The 18,826-nt window shown below is 50.3% G+C and overlaps 1 protein-coding gene across 2 annotated transcripts in view; it reads left to right on the top strand.

Annotated features, from left to right (window-relative positions):
- The window catches only part of LOXHD1 (lipoxygenase homology domains 1), a 149,073-nt gene extending 131,039 nt beyond the window's left edge, over nucleotides 1-18,034 (top strand). For both annotated transcript variants that reach the window (XM_036245260.1, XM_036245259.1), the window contains 4 exons: nucleotides 3,676-3,846; nucleotides 10,167-10,299; nucleotides 11,584-11,742; nucleotides 17,457-18,034. In XM_036245260.1, the coding sequence (XP_036101153.1) occupies nucleotides 3,676-3,846; nucleotides 10,167-10,299; nucleotides 11,584-11,742; nucleotides 17,457-17,937 (944 nt within the window). In that variant the 3' untranslated portion in view covers nucleotides 17,938-18,034. The remainder of the gene's footprint in view (nucleotides 1-3,675; nucleotides 3,847-10,166; nucleotides 10,300-11,583; nucleotides 11,743-17,456) is intronic.
- Nucleotides 18,035-18,826: the final 792 nt, after the last annotated feature.

Genomic DNA, 18,826 nt, shown 5'->3' with positions numbered 1-18,826 from the left:
CACAGAGAACTTACATTTCTTCATACTCAGAGTGTTTCCTTGTACCTTAGTACTTTCAAAAAATGAGTCCTGGCCATAAACTTCGGGGTCCTGACTAGGCCCTCTAATATTGGCTACCAGTCTCTGACACTTGTGTGCATAGCTATACTTTCTCAGTTCTCTCTCTCTCTCTCTCTCCCCCCCTTCCTCTCTCTCCTTTATTTTTATTTTTATTATTTATTTAATTTTTCATCACTATTTATCCCTTCTATGCCCTCTTTCACCTCCACCCTGCCCTTGACCCCCACCCCCCACAATCACCATACTGTTGTCCATGTCCAAGAGTTCTCTTTTTTTTTTTCCTCAATCCTTCTTGATGTATTTTTCTTCTATGCAAAACAACCAATAGTCAGTTCTTTCTGTCTCATCACTGACTGTCAAAACCCTGAATGAAAAGAGGTAGTTCAGCCCTGGCCGGTTTGGTTCAATGGTTAGAGCTTGGGCCTGAGGACCAGAGAGTCTCGGAGAGTCCCAGGTTCGGTTTCCACTAAAGGCATATACCTCAGTTGCAGTTTGTCCCTGGCCCCAGTTGGGGTCGTGTGGGTGGCAGCCCTCGATGTGTTTTTCACATCGATGTTTCTCTCTCTCTTCCTCCATCTCTCTCTCCTGCTCTATTTGAAGATAAATGCAAAAATGTCCTCAGATGAGGATTTTTTTAAAAAGAAGGGGAAAAAAAAAGGTAGTTCAGCACCATGGACAGCTATACACACAGTGTTTTAGGTGCCAGGCTCTTCAAAGACCTTGATTCCTCTCTTGCGCTATAGCCCAAGACTAAGGGGTTGCGTTGGCCTCATAATGACCCTTTGACTTAAAGAAATCCCAAGGCATTTGTATTATTCTCTTCCCTTCGTAGGCAGAGAAATGGGCCTCCTCCCTTCAACCAGACTGAATCTGAAAGGAGGACTGTATCACTAGCAGGGAAAAGAATATTTCTGTATCCTCATTAAACTCAGGTGATTGGGATATTAGGATCAGGCAAGGGACAGGAGGTCCAAGTTCTGTGCCTAACTCCCTCTTTATAGTAACTTTCTCCTCCAGGAATGGAAGTTTAAATGTTAATGTAAGCTAAGGCAGCTAAACATGTCCTTAAGTACTCTCTATGGCACATTTTTTTTTGTATTTAGTTTTAAAATATTCAAGCTACATTATGCTTCCCTTGCATAGATATTTATGAGGACAAATATATTTTGTTTGAGAGTTTTTCACATACAAAAAAGCTGTGGATCCTGAAAAATTACTGTGTAAGTCAGCTTACAGATGCTTAGTTAATGGCATAACAATCTCTCCCTGAATCTACCTTTCTATCATTTTTGTTTATCCAATAATTATTTTCTATAAAAAATTTTAAACATGCACAAAAGTGAAGGGAATAGTATAATGAGCCATGTACCCATCACATAGATTCAACCGTTGTGATTTGTCATACTTGCTTTACCCTTTTTATTCTTTATTTTTCTTTCTTAGTTTCCTTTTAGTTGCTGGAAGGTAAAAAATCAACTTCTAAACCTCATGTCATTTTATCCCAAACATAGTTAGTGTGTTTCTCTTTTAAACATGGACATTTTCTTATGAAATCAGAATGCCATTATCACACTTAACAATGATTTCTTTGTTATCCAATTTTCACTCCATATGAAAATTTTCTTGGTAACATAAAAATTTTGGCTTCATTTGAATTATGATGCAAACAAGGTCCACACACTAAATTTTGTTGTTGTTTCTCCTTAGTCTCTTTTAGTGCAGAGTTGGTGCCAACTCCCTTTATTTTTCTGTGCCATTAACTTGAAGGAATTGGATCCAATGAGCTATAGAATTTCCACATTCTGGACCTGTCTGTTTGCTTCTTTGTGGTGTTGCTGCCTCTTTTTTCCCTATATTTTCTACAATATGGAAGCTAGCTCTCAAGGCTTGATTAGATTCAGGTTCAACTTTCTTTGGCAAGGATACTTTAAAGGTGGTGTCAGAAGTATATTAAAATGGGACCTGTATATTTCATGTTACATTCTTATTGATACTCACATGGGAGATTCGAGGACTGTCAGCCTGGTTTCTCCATTGTAAAGTTCCCTGACACGTTTTCATCTAATGGCTTCATCCAGTGATGATCTATTAGGGTTACAAATGTTGATTTTCTAATTGTCCCTTCTTATCCACTTATCAGCTAGAATTCTGTTAATAAAAATGGTCTCCCGGGCTATTTGATTACTATGAAATATAGTTCACAGAGGAAAATTAAGATAAATGACTAATTCTTCTCCTTAATTTTAGTTACCCAGATAGCTCTTATAATACTGAACAAATTGTAACACAAGAGTGTTTATTTTCTAATTCATCTCACTCTTCTTGCATCCTCTGAAATGAAAACTGTCCTGAAATAACGATTTTTTTTTACCACAAAACGGATGTATATGTTTTCTTTTGAGTAATATAAGTTCATAGAAATATAAGGGGCCTCAGAAATAATCATCTTCAGAACCTGTTACACCCCTGGGATTCTCCCCATGTGTGGTCCTTTGGCCCTTTGAGTTCTCAAGGACATCAAAGTGCTGAGAGTAACGGAACCAGTGCCTAGTGCAGACAGCATGCAGCTCCCAAAGAAATGCACATCGATCCATGTGTGATGGCGATAATTTGAGGGGAACACTTCTAAAGGAATCCTGGCCCATTACAAAGGAAGCAGGTGGTTACTTGACATTAGAGCAAGCTGTGTCAGGTTTAGCAACATACCCTAAAGAAATAGCAGCTCTGATCCCTCCTGTGGTTGTCAAACAGCAAATATTCTCAAAATCACAACATACTCATTTGGAATTCATTAAGCAACTGCTGCAGGCCAGTTGCTATGCTGGGCACTGGGGAAACAAAAACAAATAAGACCTGGGCCCTGCCCTCAAGAGCTCATGATCTAGGGGAACAGACACATGTAAACAGAGTGGTGAGGGCATGGCCAAGGCAGCTTCAGGATGCTATGGAAGCAAGGAGGACACCTGGTACAGGCCGAGTGGGCAATGAGGGAACGTTGAGGAATGCGTACTGGAGGAGAAGATGCCTGAACTGAATCTGTAAGGGTAATGGGTGTGAGCAAGGTGGATACTGGTGTCAAGAAGTTGGGGGATTGGAGCGGGTAGAGGGGATCAATGGGGGGAAAGCAGGGGACATCTGTAATACTTTCAACAATGAAGATTTTTAAATTTTTAAAAAGAAAATGACAAAAAAAAAAAAAAAGAAGAAGTCAAAGGATTCATCCTTCAACTTTATGAACTCCAAAGGTCTATCTCTTGGGTTAGAGACTCCATTCTGAATCTGATAAAGCAATGATCCCTATCCCTGGTAAAATGTCCCTGTATAATTATAACACAATTTCTTGGGGCCCATGGACTGCTTAAATCCCATACTCAAATCCTCTGAGGGTTTGTGAACCCCAAGTTAAGGATTTTTTTTTTTCAGGAGAATTATATTCTCTGGGCTACAGAAGCTCTCAGAGATCATCTAACCCAACCCCTCATTTCATCAACAAAGAGACCAAGGCCCAGAGAGGACAGAGAACCTGTCCAGGGCCACACACCAGAGGGCTGGGGGAGTGAGAATCTGTGAGGGGAGGGAGAGCACATTCATAGTCCCACGATCACCTTCCCACAGGGCTGTTTTCCGGCTGGCACCTAAACTACGTTGATGTGAAGGACAACTCCCGCGACGAGACCTTCCGCTTCCAGTGTGACTGCTGGCTCTCCAAGAGTGAGGGCGACGGACAGACAGTCCGCGACTTTGCCTGTGCCAACAACGAGATCCGTGATGAGCTGGAGGAGACCAGTACGTGGCGACACCGGTGGGCTCAGCCTTGCTGTGATGCCTGGGATGAATCTTCAGCTAAATGAGAATTAGCTTAGGAGGGAGATGGGAAGTGATGTTGACAAATCTAAACAGGAGACTGTTACAGCTGGAGGGGAATCAGATATCCAATGTGGGAAATACTGTTGGGGAGGTATGCACATAAACCCTAAATGTTGCTTGGTGAACCTGGAGCAGCTAAGACACTAGTACCAGATCATGGCCCTAAATCTCAGGGACTAATTAGGTAGGGGGAAAACCCACTGGGGACAAGTTCACCCTGTCCTCAGGGCTAGGCTGGGAAGTTTGTGTGAAACTCTCTGTGGTTTATTTTTATATCATGGACTCCATCCAGTTGATGCCTATGGCAACAGCTGCCAAATCCAGCCTCCCTGGAAACAGAACGTGTGGGATGAGCCAGCATCTCCATCAGCCACTTTCTCTTTGGTCCCTTCCTCGGGGGATGTTTAAAGGAGAAGAGCGATTGCTCCATCAGGGGGATGGCCATCAGGAGCTAGGGAGGTGTTTCTTCAATACAGATGCCAGTGTCTGAGTCCAAAAGAGCAAAGAAGGCTTATCAAAGGCAGAGCCCAATGTAAAGAAAGGATTTTCCAACCGTAGTTATTAAGGTAACACTGGCTGCAGTAAGAAATAAACCCAAATCTCAGTGGCTTAACACAACAAAATTTATTTCTCACTGGTGTAACAGTCCAGTGTTGGTGTTTGGCAGGAAGTCTTCCACACAGTGATTCAGGGACTCAAGCTCTTTTCCTCTGTGTCTCTGCCATTTTCAACATGGGGCTCCCACATTTCTTGCAGAAGGGAAACGAGAAGGCTTACTCCCCTACCTTCTCTAACTCAATGACTTACTTTCTGTTGGTGAGAACTAGTCATGTGGCTCCACCTCATGCAAGGGCACCTGGGAAATGTAGTCCCTGGCAAACACTACACGGTGGAAGGGAAACATGGATCTTCGGTGGAACACCAGCTGCCCATCTTTACCATGCCATCCAAACTACCGGATGACGAAATTAGCTGAGGTACTGAGCCCTGATGTCCCTGGGAGTATTCAAACGAGGGCCAAGCACCCATATGTCAAGTTATCTGCACTAATTTAGAGGGCGAACTCCCAGCTTCTGTAATTACACTTACTGGGGCATTGCTGAGTGCCTGGTTTTAATTTAGATGTTGTGAGTGACACACTGCTTACAACTCCTGGTTCACGTGTTAGTCTCCCTGCACAACCGTAAGCTCCTAGAAGTCAGGGCCAGAATCACTCATGTCTGCAGCCCTCTGCAGCTCTGTAGGCTTTGGGACCTCACAGGTGTGCAGCTAGTTAGTGCTCAGTGAATGGAAAAAGGTGCACTCCTTTTCCTTAGAGCTTCACACTCTTGTTAGAAGGAGAAACTTAAGCCCCTTATGCAACAGGCACACTTAAGCCCCATACACAGTGCCAAGATGAGCAACAGAGGCCCCTTGGGCTTTTGGCATTCAGGGGAGGAGAGATTTGTGAGCTTTGGAGCATAATCACTGAGTCTCCATCACAGATTTCCTGCCTAACAGCTGCTAAGACGTGTGGGATTTGGGTTGGCAGGGAGATTGCAAAGGGTAGACAGCGCGTGTGTGTGAACTGGAGATGGGAGGGCAGGAACCCAGAGCCCAGGAGACACCCCATTTGTCTGTCTTTACCAGGAGCCAGAAGAGGGCAGAGTGACCCTCTTACACTGCCCATCACGGGACACACAGCCACAGCTTTGTCCTCAGATGAAAGCTCATGCTGGGGAGAACCAAGGATACAGCTGGAGCCAAACAGCCAATGCTCAGCTACCTTGTTTACCCATTTGGCCAATATTTACTGAGCACCTGCTAAGTGCCACAGCCTATTCTGAGTTCTGGGGACACACCAATGAATAACACAGAGACCCTGCCCTTGTGGCATTTACGTCTGGTGTCTGTGACCCAGGGGCACCTCTGGGCACTCAGCTTGTGACAGCAAACACCCTCTTGTGCTGGGACAGAGCTTCATATGTGGGAAGCACTGCACACCCTGGTTCTGGTCAGGTTTGCTGTCCCACTCCCTCCTCGTGAACCAGGCACACGTCTCTCCCGTGGGTAAGAAAAACAAGCCACCAGAGCGGTGACGTGACACCCCTACAGCCATGCGTAGCTAGGATGACCCAGGAGATCCGACTCCTAGCCCAGGACTCTGAACCACCGCAGGGGTTCTTGTCACTCCAGAGCCTGGCTGGCACTCCAGACTGATCGCTTTTCCTGCCTCATTGACCCTCCTGCTTCCTGCCTCACCTCCAGTTCTCGTGAGCAGTTCAGGAAGCTGCTCCCGGCTCTTTGCACTTGATCCTAATGTGCAGCTGAAGCTGAAAACCACTGGAATCTCTAAATGATGCTGACGCCCAGGTCCTGCCCCCAGGATTCTATCGTAGTTGATACAGGGTAAAGCCTGGACAGCAGGATCACGTGCTCATGTGTGCACATACCTGCATGTACACATGTCCATGCATGCACACACACGAGCACTCACACACACCTGTGAGGACAAGAAAGATCTCCCGCTGGAACATCCTCCAGCAGGGCCAATGCGTCCTTCTTTGCAGCTCCCCATTTCCCTTCCCCCTCTCATGAAGCCTCTAGCCTGTTCCATCAGCCCAGTGCAGTCCAGCCCGATGGCCAGCTCCCTGGCGTTGAAGGACTCACCCTTCACCAGGCAGCCCTGCGGGAAAACCCATCTTCACGTCCGTGTTCTTGAAGCGTCCACTCTTGGGCAATCCCAGTGAGGTCCGACAGAAAACCTTAGCAGTGGCCAGGACTCTCGGTCACACGTGTCTGACCCTAACGCTAAGTTGGCTCCAGCACAAAGGGTGTGTACGGGTTCCCGGAACCTAGAAGTCTCGAGGCTGCGTGATTTCAGTACGTTTTCCGTGTCTCCACCCCCGTTTTCCTCTCAGCTGTTTCCTTCTCCACGTTGTGGGCAGGTGGCTGCGGGCCACCCCACCCCACAGCCTTCTAGCTCAACAGCCTCCATGGAAGGGAAGAGCAGCCCCCAGAGGAAGGTTCTGACTGGCCAGGTGGGGACTCTCAGCCGCATCCAAACCACATGGTAGCAGCTCCAGAGTAGAGAGGGGTCCTGCCAACACGAGGTGGGGACGGATCGGGAGCAGGAAGTCCCAGGTGCCGGCCAGAAGGCCAGCTGTCCTCGTCCAGGCCCTCCTCCACAGCATCACGGGTCCTGCCTCAAGACACACCTGTTTATTCAGCACCTGCTGACAGGATATGATATTGGCTCCTCTTGGTATCCTGGGTTGCCTGTCCATCTCCTCTGCAGCTGCCATGCCCACAGTACAGGCTAGGGTCAGGGGTGGTCTGCTCTCTCCTTCCTCTCCTGCCACTTGAGCCCCATTCATGACTCCTGAGCTCAGGGGAGCTTTGCTGGTGGGCCCTTCATGCTGGCGCCTCACATGGGGGCTGCCCTTCTCCACCTGGGCTTGGCCTGTGGGTCTGCTGGCTCTCCAGTGAGCCTTACATTGACCCCTACTGCGCTGGGCTCACCACTCCTACCTGCCCTGTCCTTTCAGGCCCCCGACCCTCCTCCGTCGCCTCTGCTTGCTCCCAGCAACCTGTCAACACAGTTGAGAGTCATGCCTCCACACGGTATCAAGCCACCAATGAACTGGGAAAGAGGGCAAGGTGGAAATGTGTTAGTTGAAACGTCTTCTCAAAAGACCGATGATGTGACCAGCAGTATTTGTTGCTAATCTACCTAAATGCCCTCGCTTGCACACCTTGCTTCTGTCCCTTACCCTCAGGAGCCTCAGAAAAGAGTGTGTTACAGTCCACATCCCTCTGTCTGCGTCATCTCTCACATCTCCTCCTTGAGGTCGTCATAGTGAGCGTGGAGATTCCTCGAGCTTCCAGCTCCAAACCATGTCCTTACCAACACCAGGACCCACTGGGGTGCAGAACACACCTCGCCTTCTGTCACTCTCCGCCCTGTGGTGGCTCAGCCACTTTACATTTCTCACTGTCCTAGGCTGGGCTCTGCAGGCCCCGCCCTTCCCAGGTGCTACTTGCTCTCTGGACGTCCCGTCCCACTGTGGGCTACCTGACTCTGTGCTCAGACTCATTCTATTTGTTCCAGTAACAGAGATTCTCCTTGAGAAAAGCCACAAAGGCAAAGGGTTGCTGAGGCAGAGATGGACATTCCATTGAGCAGCAGGCATAGCGTGCCTTCAAATTGTCTTTATCTCTGAGATAAAGGCACAGAAATAGAGCTATCTCTTTGGATCCAGAACCCCAAATCCTCACTGACTAACTTACTGCAGTGAGAGCTACATGTGTAGGGACACTCCAGACAGATATTTACTGTGTCCTCCTGTGTGTCAGCTCCACCCCGGGCCTGGCCCCTGGGGACCTGGTCTGGATCACATGGACTTCAAGCCCCTGTCATACCCCTCAGTATCTTCTTAAGCTTCTCCCTCTGCCTAGAACATTCCTCCACTTCTGCGGATAATAGTCATGGCTCTTCAAGCCCAAGATGAAATGCCGTCTCCTTCATGAAGATTCCTATTCATTAGCCCAATAATTCATTCCATCCACTCAGCAAATATTTATCGAGTGCCTCTGGGCTGGGCACTGTTCTGGGCACGTGGGATCCATCAGTGAGCAAAATGAAGACCCCTGACCTCATGGAGCTTGCATTCAGGTGGGAGGGGGGATTCAAGAAACAATAAAATAAGAAGTGAATCACACAGCATGTTAGAAGGTACCAGGTGACAGGGACAAGAGAAAATAATAGGTAAAGCAAGCCAGGAGTGCTGGCGGAACTGGGTTGCAATGTTAATGGTGGTGGTTGGGGCAGACCTCAGTGAGGTGGTGACATCTGAGTAAGAAACAGAAGCAGCCCTGGCCGGTTTTGCTCAGTGGTTAGAGCGTCGGCCTGCGGTCCTGAGAGACCCGGGTTCGGTTCCCGCTAAGGGCATGTACCTCGGTTGCAGTTTGTCCCCGGCCCTGGTCGGTTGTGCGGGTGGCAGCCACTCGATGTGTCCCTTTCACATCGATGTTTCTCTCTCTCTCTGTTCCTCTCTCCCCACCCCCCACTCTACCTGAACAAAAAAATGGAAAAATGTCCTCGGGTGAGGATAAAAAAAAAAAAAAGAAAAGAAAGAAACAGAAGCAGGTGAGGCAGTGATCCAAACCAACGTGGGTGGATGGGTGGGGGCGGGGAAGCAGGGCAGACAGAAGCATCGCTGCAGAGTTCTCAGGAAGCAGTGTACCTCAGTGCTCAGGGAATAGCACAGAGGGAGGCAGAGTGGCTGTGAGCAAGGGAGAAAGTTCTAGGCCATAAGGAAGGTAACAAGGAGGCAGGTTTTCCTCTCGCCCCGTGGTGCTTTGGCCCTCGGTGGCAGGGTTACTGCATTCTATCATTTCTAGGGGGCTAGAAATTGAGTTCCAGCATCACCCAGAGTCTCTCTCAGTCCTGACACTTGGCACCCGTCTAACCAATGTCGCATGAATGAACGCAGACGTTTGAAGTTGGGGGAGGCTGTGAGGCTGAGCCAGCCACCAGAGTGAACACTGAGACAAGACAAGGTGGGGATGGGGACTGCGTGCTAGAGAGAGTTGAAGCTCTTCTAGAGTTTTTTTTTTTAATCTTCAGTCAAAGATGTGTTCATTGATTTTTAGAGAAAGGGGGAGAGAGAGAGTGAGAGCGAGAGAGAAACATAAATGTGGGAGAGAAACATCGACCAGTTGCCTCCCCTGAGCACCTGACCAGGGATTGAACCTGCAACCTAGATATGTGCCCTGCCCGGGAATGATGCTCCAGCCATCTGAGCCACCTGCCAGGGCTCTGCTCTGCTACAGTTGCCTGCCTGAGGCTTTCCAGGCCCTTTCTGTCGCTGGGCCCCGGCTCTCCTCCCTATTCTTTCATATAATCTTGCCTTGCATGTCAGGGGCTCCCCCATCCCTGAGAGCCCGGCCCCAGCACCTGTGGAGACCAGCTTCCTGGAGGCAGCCGGGGCTCTTCACTCCCAGCGGCTACTATCTTCCCCAGGCAAAGAGGCTGCCGCCTCTTTGGGACCCCCATTCTAGCCCCCATTCAAGACAGGTTCTATTTATAGTGCCTCAATTGTGGCCATTTTAACCTGCCCCCCACCCCCACCCCCACCCCCACCCCAGGCTTGGTCTAAGATCGAGGGTAGGACCTGGAGGGAGCAGCCATCAGACTCCTGCCCTGATGTGGGTGCTGCTTCCCCTCTGCTGACCCTGTCCCCCCTTCTCCACTGCAGCCTACGAGATCGTCATAGAAACGGGCAATGGAGGCGAAACCAGGGAGAACGTCTGGCTCATCCTGGAGGGCAGGAAGAACCGATCCAAGGAGTTTCTTGTGGAAAATTCTTCTAGACAGCGGGCGTTCAGGAAGTAGGAAGAGGGGTGCCCATGGGGTAATGGGTGTGGGTGGGGTGGGTAAGAGAGGGACCCCAAGGATCAACAGCCCTGCTGGGGGCCATAAGCATGTTAATGGGCTTAAACTGCCACTGCTTATTGAGTACCTACTATGTGCTGACCCCATGGGAGCTCCCAGGGATGAAACAGGAGATTTATAAAGGGAAAGCTAGGAGGGGCTGGGATTTAAAGAGCACCCACCATAAGAGACTAGAACATAATTATTCCAACCACTAAAAGGAAAGGACAATTACATAACGTGATTGAGGTGCTAATTATAGTGGCCATCATTGTACAATATATGTTATCAAATTAGCGTGTCGTACACCTTAAATTTACACAACATATATCAAATATGTTCCCATTTTTTAAAAAATGAATGGAAAGCTATAACAACAATTAGTTAATTATTTGATTAATTAAAGGGATCCCACTCTGCAGCGAGCCCCAGAATCACTGCCAGCATTTTTTATCCCATGTCCATGCAGACAAGGAACTCACAGGCCAGTGGAAAAGGAAGACACTGCCCATAAAATTGCAAAAGAATCATAGAAGACAGCAAAGAATTAAGTTCTAGTTAGAAAGAGGAGGGGAAGAGAGAGCCTCGAAGATTCTTTATAGGAAAATCAAAATTGGGTCTCATGTGAAGGGGCCTCTACCTAGCACCCCTGGGTGGCAGACACACCTGGAGAATCTCACCTCCTCCCCTACCTCAGCGTCACCTCTGAACTGCTCAGTTGCCCACTTCATCTCCCATTCTCTCTGAAATTACTGAAATAAGTCTCTCCCTCCCATAACCCACTATGCCTTTTATTTAAAGCCCCTCCACGTCAGGACGAAGTCCGGACTCCTTCGATTGGCACTTACAGACCACCACAGACTGCTGCACCCCGCCTCCTTCCCAATGCATTTCCCTCACCAAACCCAACCTCCGGCCAAGCCAGCACCCCCGCCCCACCCTTCCCATCCCGTGGCTTTATCAAGTCAGGACCCTCAGAGGACTCTTCCCTGCCTCTCCCATCCCACCGCCCCTCTGCCCCAGGACCAGGCCCCCACCCATCTCTCAGCTCCATTCATTGTTACCACCCACTGGTGCCAGGACCAGGCAGCAGGCAGGACTGTCTAACAGCAGCGATGGTCTTCTTGCCATTCTCTCCCTCTCCCTCAGACCAGAGCCTGGATACAGTAGGTGCTCAATAAATGCTTCCCTTCGTCACTGAGCAGGGGAGCTCTCATTGGCCACATCTTTTCGTCCTGCAGGGGAACCACAGACACATTTGAGTTTGACAGCGTCTTCTTGGGGGACCTTGCGGCCATCTGCGTGGGCCACCTCACCAGGGAGGACCGGTTCATCCCCAAGAGAGAGCTGGTTTGGCACGTCAAGACCGTCACCATCACCGAGATGGAGTATGGCAATGTGTACGTATGTGCCTCCGCCCTCCCCCCGCAGAAGGCTGAGGCTGGACCTCGGGCAAGACCACACAGCACAGGCAGGCGTCCCCTTCGAGGCTGAGGCCGTCTCATTCAGGAGGCTCAGGAGGCGGGGGTACTGGTCTGGAGTGATCTGAACCATAGGCCTTTCCCGGGGCAGGGGACTAGACCAAATGACCATAGGTGCTCCCGCTTTTTATTCCACGGACGCTTTGGAAGAATGCCGAGCAAGTCAGACAGTGCCAGACAGCAGAGAATTTCCTTCCCCTCCCCTCCCATCGCTGCATCATGACAAAGAAATACAGCTTTGAAGCCTGCTGCTTCCCGGCCGGAGTGTAAGGCTGCCATCCGTGTGGACAGGGGAGGGACCAGAGACAGCTGGGGTATTGTCCTGGCACACCTGCCTCTGAGGACCCTAGATAAGGAGATTTGTGTTTCCCCCACCAGGGACTTCCTGGGGACTCAGGCATTTTGGGAGGATTAAGAGTCTTAGTTACCTGGGTAACCATCCACAGTTATCAGTTTGTCTAATTAAAGCCACTTGGTAACCACACTGGAAGCCAGAAAGAGCCTGAAGCTCTGGAAGGCAGGAAGGACTGCAAAGGAAGCGGGGAGGAGGAGGGGAAGCGGAGGGCACCGTTGGCCTGGGGGGGGCGGGGGGTCTGAGGAGTGAGAGCCGAGGTCACAGTTCATGCCAGATGCCCCCACAAGACTGGTCCCTCAAGACCCTTTGTGTTGACTTCTGAGGCCGGCCCTGCCTTCACTGTAAGCACACCAGGCAGAAGCAGGGCCAGGTGCAGGCCTGCCCGACCCAGGCAGGTGCCTCGGCCGCAGGCTCCAGCCTTCAGGAGCCCCAGCTTCTCAAAGCAATGCCTGTCCGAGCTCAACCTGCGGCCTGCGGCCCCTGGAATGGGCCCGCTCTGGCCAAGTGTCCCCTTCAGGAACTGGGCAGGAGAGAAAGGGTTCTGACTTCTGAACTGTCGGCCATAACCAAGTAGTTCGGGTGGCTCAGACCACAGACACTGTTTTCTCCCAGTCTGGAGGCTGCAGGCCGGGGCCAGGGTGCTGGCGTCTTTGGGTTCTGATGAGGCCTCTCTTCCTGGCTTGCTGTGTCCTTACTTGGCAGAGAGAGAGAGTGAGCTCTGGTGTCTCTTTCTCTTCTTTTAGGGGTGCTAATCCCATCCTGGGGTCCCCACTCTCATGATCTCGTCTAAGCCTAATTCTCTTCCTAAGGCCCCATCTCCAAAGACCATCACGTTGGGGGTTAGGGCTTCAACATGTGAGGGGATACGGTTCAGGCTACAGTCGCTTCCCTCTGGGGCTGCCATGGTGTTTCTTGCTCTTTTAGAGAAGGGCCAGCTGGGGTATAATAGACCCTGTAGGAGTCACTGGCATGGTGCTGGAGCGGTCCAGTGAGGACTTGGGAGCTGGGACACAGAGGCCCAGAAGAGCCACTGACTCACCCAGCAAACCAGGGTCCGGTCGAAGCTCCTCCTGCAGAGGTTACTGCCTGCCAGCCACAGGGACAGAGGCTGCTGATTCTGCTCCTCTGCAAAACCCCCAAATTATCAAAATACTGCTCGATGATACAGTAACAAAGCAGTCATCACTTGAGTTAGCTTTAGATGGACCATGTTGGCTGTGAACGAGAGACAACCAAAGACTCAGCAGCCCTGCAGCTTCCAGTCTTGGGAGGAAGGGAAGTGGAGGCCGAGCCCATGAACTTCCTGTGTCAGTGTCCTGGGGCCGAGATGTGGGATTTCTCATCCAGCAGGAGGCTGCGCCCCCAGGGAAGCCTCTTTTCCTTCACTGTCGTGAGTGTGGCCTTTCGTCCATTTTCCTCAGGCTGGATGAGGACAAACGGAGGTCTTTGGGTAGGGCTCTTCCCAAGGGCCAGGGGGTGCAGAGAATCCAGACCCCCGGATACTAGAGCTGTTGTGGGGCAATAACCTATCACCTTTCTATGCCGGGGGCTCCCAGAAGTCTTGCTCCAGCCCACTGCCTGTGCAGGTCTCAGACCTGTGGTTGGTGGCACGTATTTCTCCCCCAGAAATATCACGTCGTGCGGGCATGTTTAATCCTTATGACAATTGCCACGTCGCCGTTCTAGAACGTACCGGCATTCTGCCGTATAAAAACCACTACAGAGCCCTGGATACACAGTTCCTTCCCGGCCGTTGCATTAACCATAACCGCATTAACCATAATATTTGGCTTCCCACAAATTGCAAATGAACCGAATCTCAAGATCTTGTGAACACGATCATCTCAAATTTTCAATCTGACAGTAGCACTGTGCATTACTTCACTGACCGGTTCTATTTTCTTTGGTTAATCCTCACCCAAGGATAATTTTCCATTGACTTTTTAGATAGAGTGGAAGGGAGGGAAGGGGGGAGAGGGGGAGGGAGAGAGAGAGAGAGAGAAACATGGATGTGAGAGAGACATATCGACCAGTTGCCTCCCACAGCCCCAGTGGGCCAGGGATTGAACCTGCAACCCTTCGGTCTGAGGGCCGACACTCCAGCCGCTGAGCCGAACCAGCCAGGGCCTAACCAGTCCTCCTTCGTCACTAACATCCTCAGGATTTCACTGGAAGGATACACAGAGAGGCTTGTGTGTCTCTTTATAAGACCCCAACAGCTTTATGGTTCTATCCCAATATCCCAATCATTATAAACATTCAAATAACACAAAAAGGTGTACAAAAGTAAAGATTCCTAAAGCCCTACCCATCAGAGGCAGCCACCGTGAGCGTCTGGTGACCCCATTCTCTCTGGCGTTTTTCTAATATCTCACACCCCCACTGTTCCCAAACGTGAGATCATATTCTGTGTCATTTTTCATGTACTCGGTTCCCTTTGTGTTCGTTCTCTCCCTTTGCCTTTGCTCTTGCCGAGGGCCTTCCCCCACTTTCAGCGGGAACAACCCGGCGCGTGTCCTACCCCGACTAGAGTCTTGACTCCACAAAGCCCTGGGGTCCCACGACTTGGTGATCCTACAATCATGTCTATTAGAAAACATCTCCTCATAGCGACACCAGGGAATAGTTTTCAGCCATTAAAAATAACGAATTAAATGCGTACCAGATGACTTGGAGCAAGTCCCAGGAAGGACTGCTGAGAGGGCAGAGCAAGCTATGGAGAAACGTGGACCGCACGCTCCCATTTGGTGGAGGGGACCCCGATGGCCCACGTGCGTCTGTGGGTGTGGGTCTGTGCAGGGGTGGGTGACGCAGGAGGGAATTTGGCAAGATCCACTCGCAATTGTGACAGGTTATCCGAGGTGACCGTGGGATGCTGGAGTGGAGATGAGGTAGAAGAAAGGAGTTAGCGCCAAGCAAAAAGGAATGAATTTAGAAAAGCATGCTTCAGATCACGTGATTTGTGCATTTATATAGAATTATGTATATTAGTGAGCATATGCATAAAGAAATGCATTTTAAAAGAATGCCAGTGCCTCACCCACTAAGAGAGTGTGCTTCCCAACAACGATCCAGATTTATCAAGGTAAGTGGGGGAGGGCAGAGCTCCAACCAGAACGATGTCCTGAGAAGAGTCTTTAAATAGCTGTTTCTTCAGCGGCCAGGCAGGCCGGCTCTGGGTCACCTTGAGCAGTGTCTTCTCTTCTCCAAGCCCAAGTGTCCCTGTCAGTGAAATGAGAGGACAATGCCTGAGACTCTGCGCTGTTGTGGGAGTTAATGAGATGCAAGAATGCAAAGCCCTGGCATTTAGTACGTTTAAAGAAAACCAAGTCTTTTTGCTGTTCTGGATTCTCATCTAAAATGGGTTTGATTTTCGCCCTGGCCTGGTGACTCCGTTGGCTGGAGTGTCATCCCGGACAACAAAAGGTTTGGGGTTAGACGCCTGGTCACGGCACACACCTAGGTTGCAGGTTCTATCTCTGGTCGTGATGCATACAGGAGGCAACTGATCGATGTTTCTTTTTCACATCGATGTTTCTTATTCACATCTCTCTCTTCCTCCCTCTCTAAAATCAATAAAAATATATCCTCGGGTGAAGATTAAAAGGAATAAAATGGGTTTGATTTCCTACCACTGGGCACGCCCTCTCAGGGCTGCAACCCTGAAGTCATTATCCAGTCCAGAACTGTTTCCTTCCGGGAGCGAGAAGAAGCCAGAGCAGTTCAACCCAAACCTGAGTGTTGCCAGTGGGAAAGTCAAGGTCCGGGCAGGGGGTGTGACTTGCCCAAGGTCACACAGGTGGCAGGACTCAGGCCGACTCCAGCCCTCCTGACACCCTGGGCAGTGTTTTTCTGCCCTGCCCTCTGACTTCCTCCTTGGTAATTACTGGACTCACTGCCAAACTTGAGGAGTGTGGGGTTGGGGTGGTGTTAGGGAGGAGCTTTTTGTCCAAGTCCGTGTCTCTGGGCCCTGAACTTGGCTTCTGCTTGTGGTGGCTTCTTCAGTAGAGCACTTTCTCTTAACCCTCGCACTCTGCAGATCATGATCATGTACACACACACACTCACACACACACACACACACACTCACACTCACACATATATACACACACATACACTTACACATATATACACACTCACACATATACACACTCACATGCTCACACATACACACACTCAAACATACACACACACACTCACACACATATATACACACTCACACATATATACACACACACATATACACACTCACATGCTCACACATATATACACACACTCAAACATACACACACTTACACACACACATATATACACACTCACACATATACACACTCACATGCTCACACATATATACACACATACATTCACACATACACGCTCACACATATACACACACACATACATACTCGCACATGCTCACACACACATACTCACACATACACACACTCATACACTCACATACACATACACACACAACACTCACACACTCACAGATACTCAATCTCTCACAGTTTAACTCAGCCAAGTGTGAGGTATTTGGGAGCACATTCCACAGCCACATTCACACTTCACTTCGCCAAGGATTGTCACTCTGAATCCCGCAGCTGCCCCTGAGGTGACAGCACCAGGTACAAACATTCATCAGGCCCTTTGAGGGAGCGAGGGGTCAGCATGGCTGGTGTCGGTGAGCTTAGAGGAGGGGGGCAGGTGACAGGTCAGAGAGGCAGTCACTGGCGGGTCAGATCAAGGGGGTCTTGCCGGCCTTTGTAAAGTGGTGATTTTTATGAAACCCAGGAAGCCACGGGGGAGTTCTGAGCAGAAGAATGGCGTTCTTGGGCCTATTATCTCCACGGGTCACTGGGCTGCTGCACAGAGAGCTGATCACAGGGAACAAGAAACAGGGGGACTGGTCGGGAGGCTGATACATTCCAGGTGGCAGAGAGCGGTGACTTGGACCGAGGGCAGCAGGGCAGACAGACCGCCTACGTCCAGGTGAGCTGGCTCTGGTTCTGTTTTAAAGAGCAGCTCATTGGAATTGGCTGGTGGATCAGATAGAGTGTGAGAGGGGAAATTAAAGGAAAAAAGAAAAAGGCAGCTGGAAGATGCTACTCTGTGAATTTAAGAGGAACAAGACTCCCTCCATATTTTAATGCAGATGTTTCCAGCCCCAATATCCTGTCTCCTGGGAAGGAATCATTTATGGATGGGCAGGGGTCCTGGGGGAGGGTGTGAGCTTGGCTGGTGTGCACTGAGCTTCCCCACTCCCCCCCCCCCCCAGGTACTTCTTTAACTGTGACATGCTCATCCCCCTCAAGAGGAAGAGGAAGTACTTCAAGGTATTCGAAGTCACCAAGACAACCGAGAGCTTTGCCAGCAAGATCCAGAGCCTGGTGCCGGTCAAGTACGAGGTCATCGTGACAACGGGCTACGAGCCAGGGGCAGGCACGGACGCCAACGTCTTTGTGACCATCTTTGGGTCGAACGGGGACACGGGCAAGCGGGAGCTAAAGCAGAAGATGCGCAACCTGTTCGAGCGAGGCAGCACCGACCACTTCTTCCTGGAGACGCTGGACCTGGGCGAGCTGCGCAAGGTGCGCGTGGAGCACGACAGCAGCGGCTACTGCTCGGGCTGGCTGGTGGACAAGGTGGAGGTCACCAACACCAGCACGGGCGTGGCCACCATCTTCAGCTGTGGCAGGTGGCTGGACAAGAAGCGGGGAGATGGGCTCACCTGGAGAGAGCTCTTCCCTTCTGTCTGAGGGGCTGAGGGCCCTCCCTCCAACCTCTCACCCAGCGGCTCCCAACCACACCTTCCTACCCCCACTCTGGCTTTCGGCAGTCTCTCCCCGAAGCCTCCTGGAGCTGAGACTGGACCAGAACTTCACGGTTTTTTGGAGGCCACTCTGGGTGACGACGATGGGGTCCTGCCCCTCCCCAGTCTCCTGGGCCTCCAGGAATCAATCAACATGTGTCATAACTCTTTGCATTTTCTTTTCCAATAACAGTGGTGACCAGGCTGACTGTTGCCGGGTGTGGATGGGAATTTGGGCTTCACCCAAGGGACAGAAGTGGGAAAGAAGAGGCCATCAAGACAGTGTATTTTAAGCAAAAACTAATTAACACTCCCCCCCCCCCCGCAAAAAAAAGCTGGGCTAATTAAATTATTACCAACCACACCCTGCAAAGAACTCATTTTGACATCTGCTCCCTAAAAATGCACTCTCTTCCCCAGTTTCAGTAAATCCATCGCAAACGGAGAAAAACATCAGGAGGAAGTATTTTTGCCAGGGGGATTTATGAGCCTGTGAGGATGTATGTGATTCTCTCCGTCACTTCCCAGAGAAAGCATTGCCAAGTGCCCGCCGGTCGCCCTGGCGAGGCGGGCGGAGCCTGGAGCAGCCTGGTCACTGCTGCGCTCTGGCTGGGAGGGAGAAGGGGGCCTGGGGTTATTTAGCACCTGTCGCCTATGGCTCTCAGTGGGCAACATGGACTGAGAGCTGCCCTCAAGGGGGCCATGACCTTGATGAAGAGGCGCAGGAGAACCCCACACTCGTGCACTGGCCCCACCCCACTCCTGACTGACAGCCACAAAGGGATCGGACATTGCACAGCAGGAGTGCAGCAGAACCGAGCACCCCACTTCTGATT

This window comes from Molossus molossus, unplaced genomic scaffold, assembly GCF_014108415.1.
Source record: "Molossus molossus isolate mMolMol1 unplaced genomic scaffold, mMolMol1.p scaffold_m16_p_6, whole genome shotgun sequence".
In the NCBI taxonomy this organism is placed as follows: domain Eukaryota; kingdom Metazoa; phylum Chordata; class Mammalia; order Chiroptera; family Molossidae; genus Molossus; species Molossus molossus.
The sequence above is the reverse complement of the archived record's forward strand: the minus strand, read 5'-3'. Positions and strand labels throughout refer to the sequence as shown.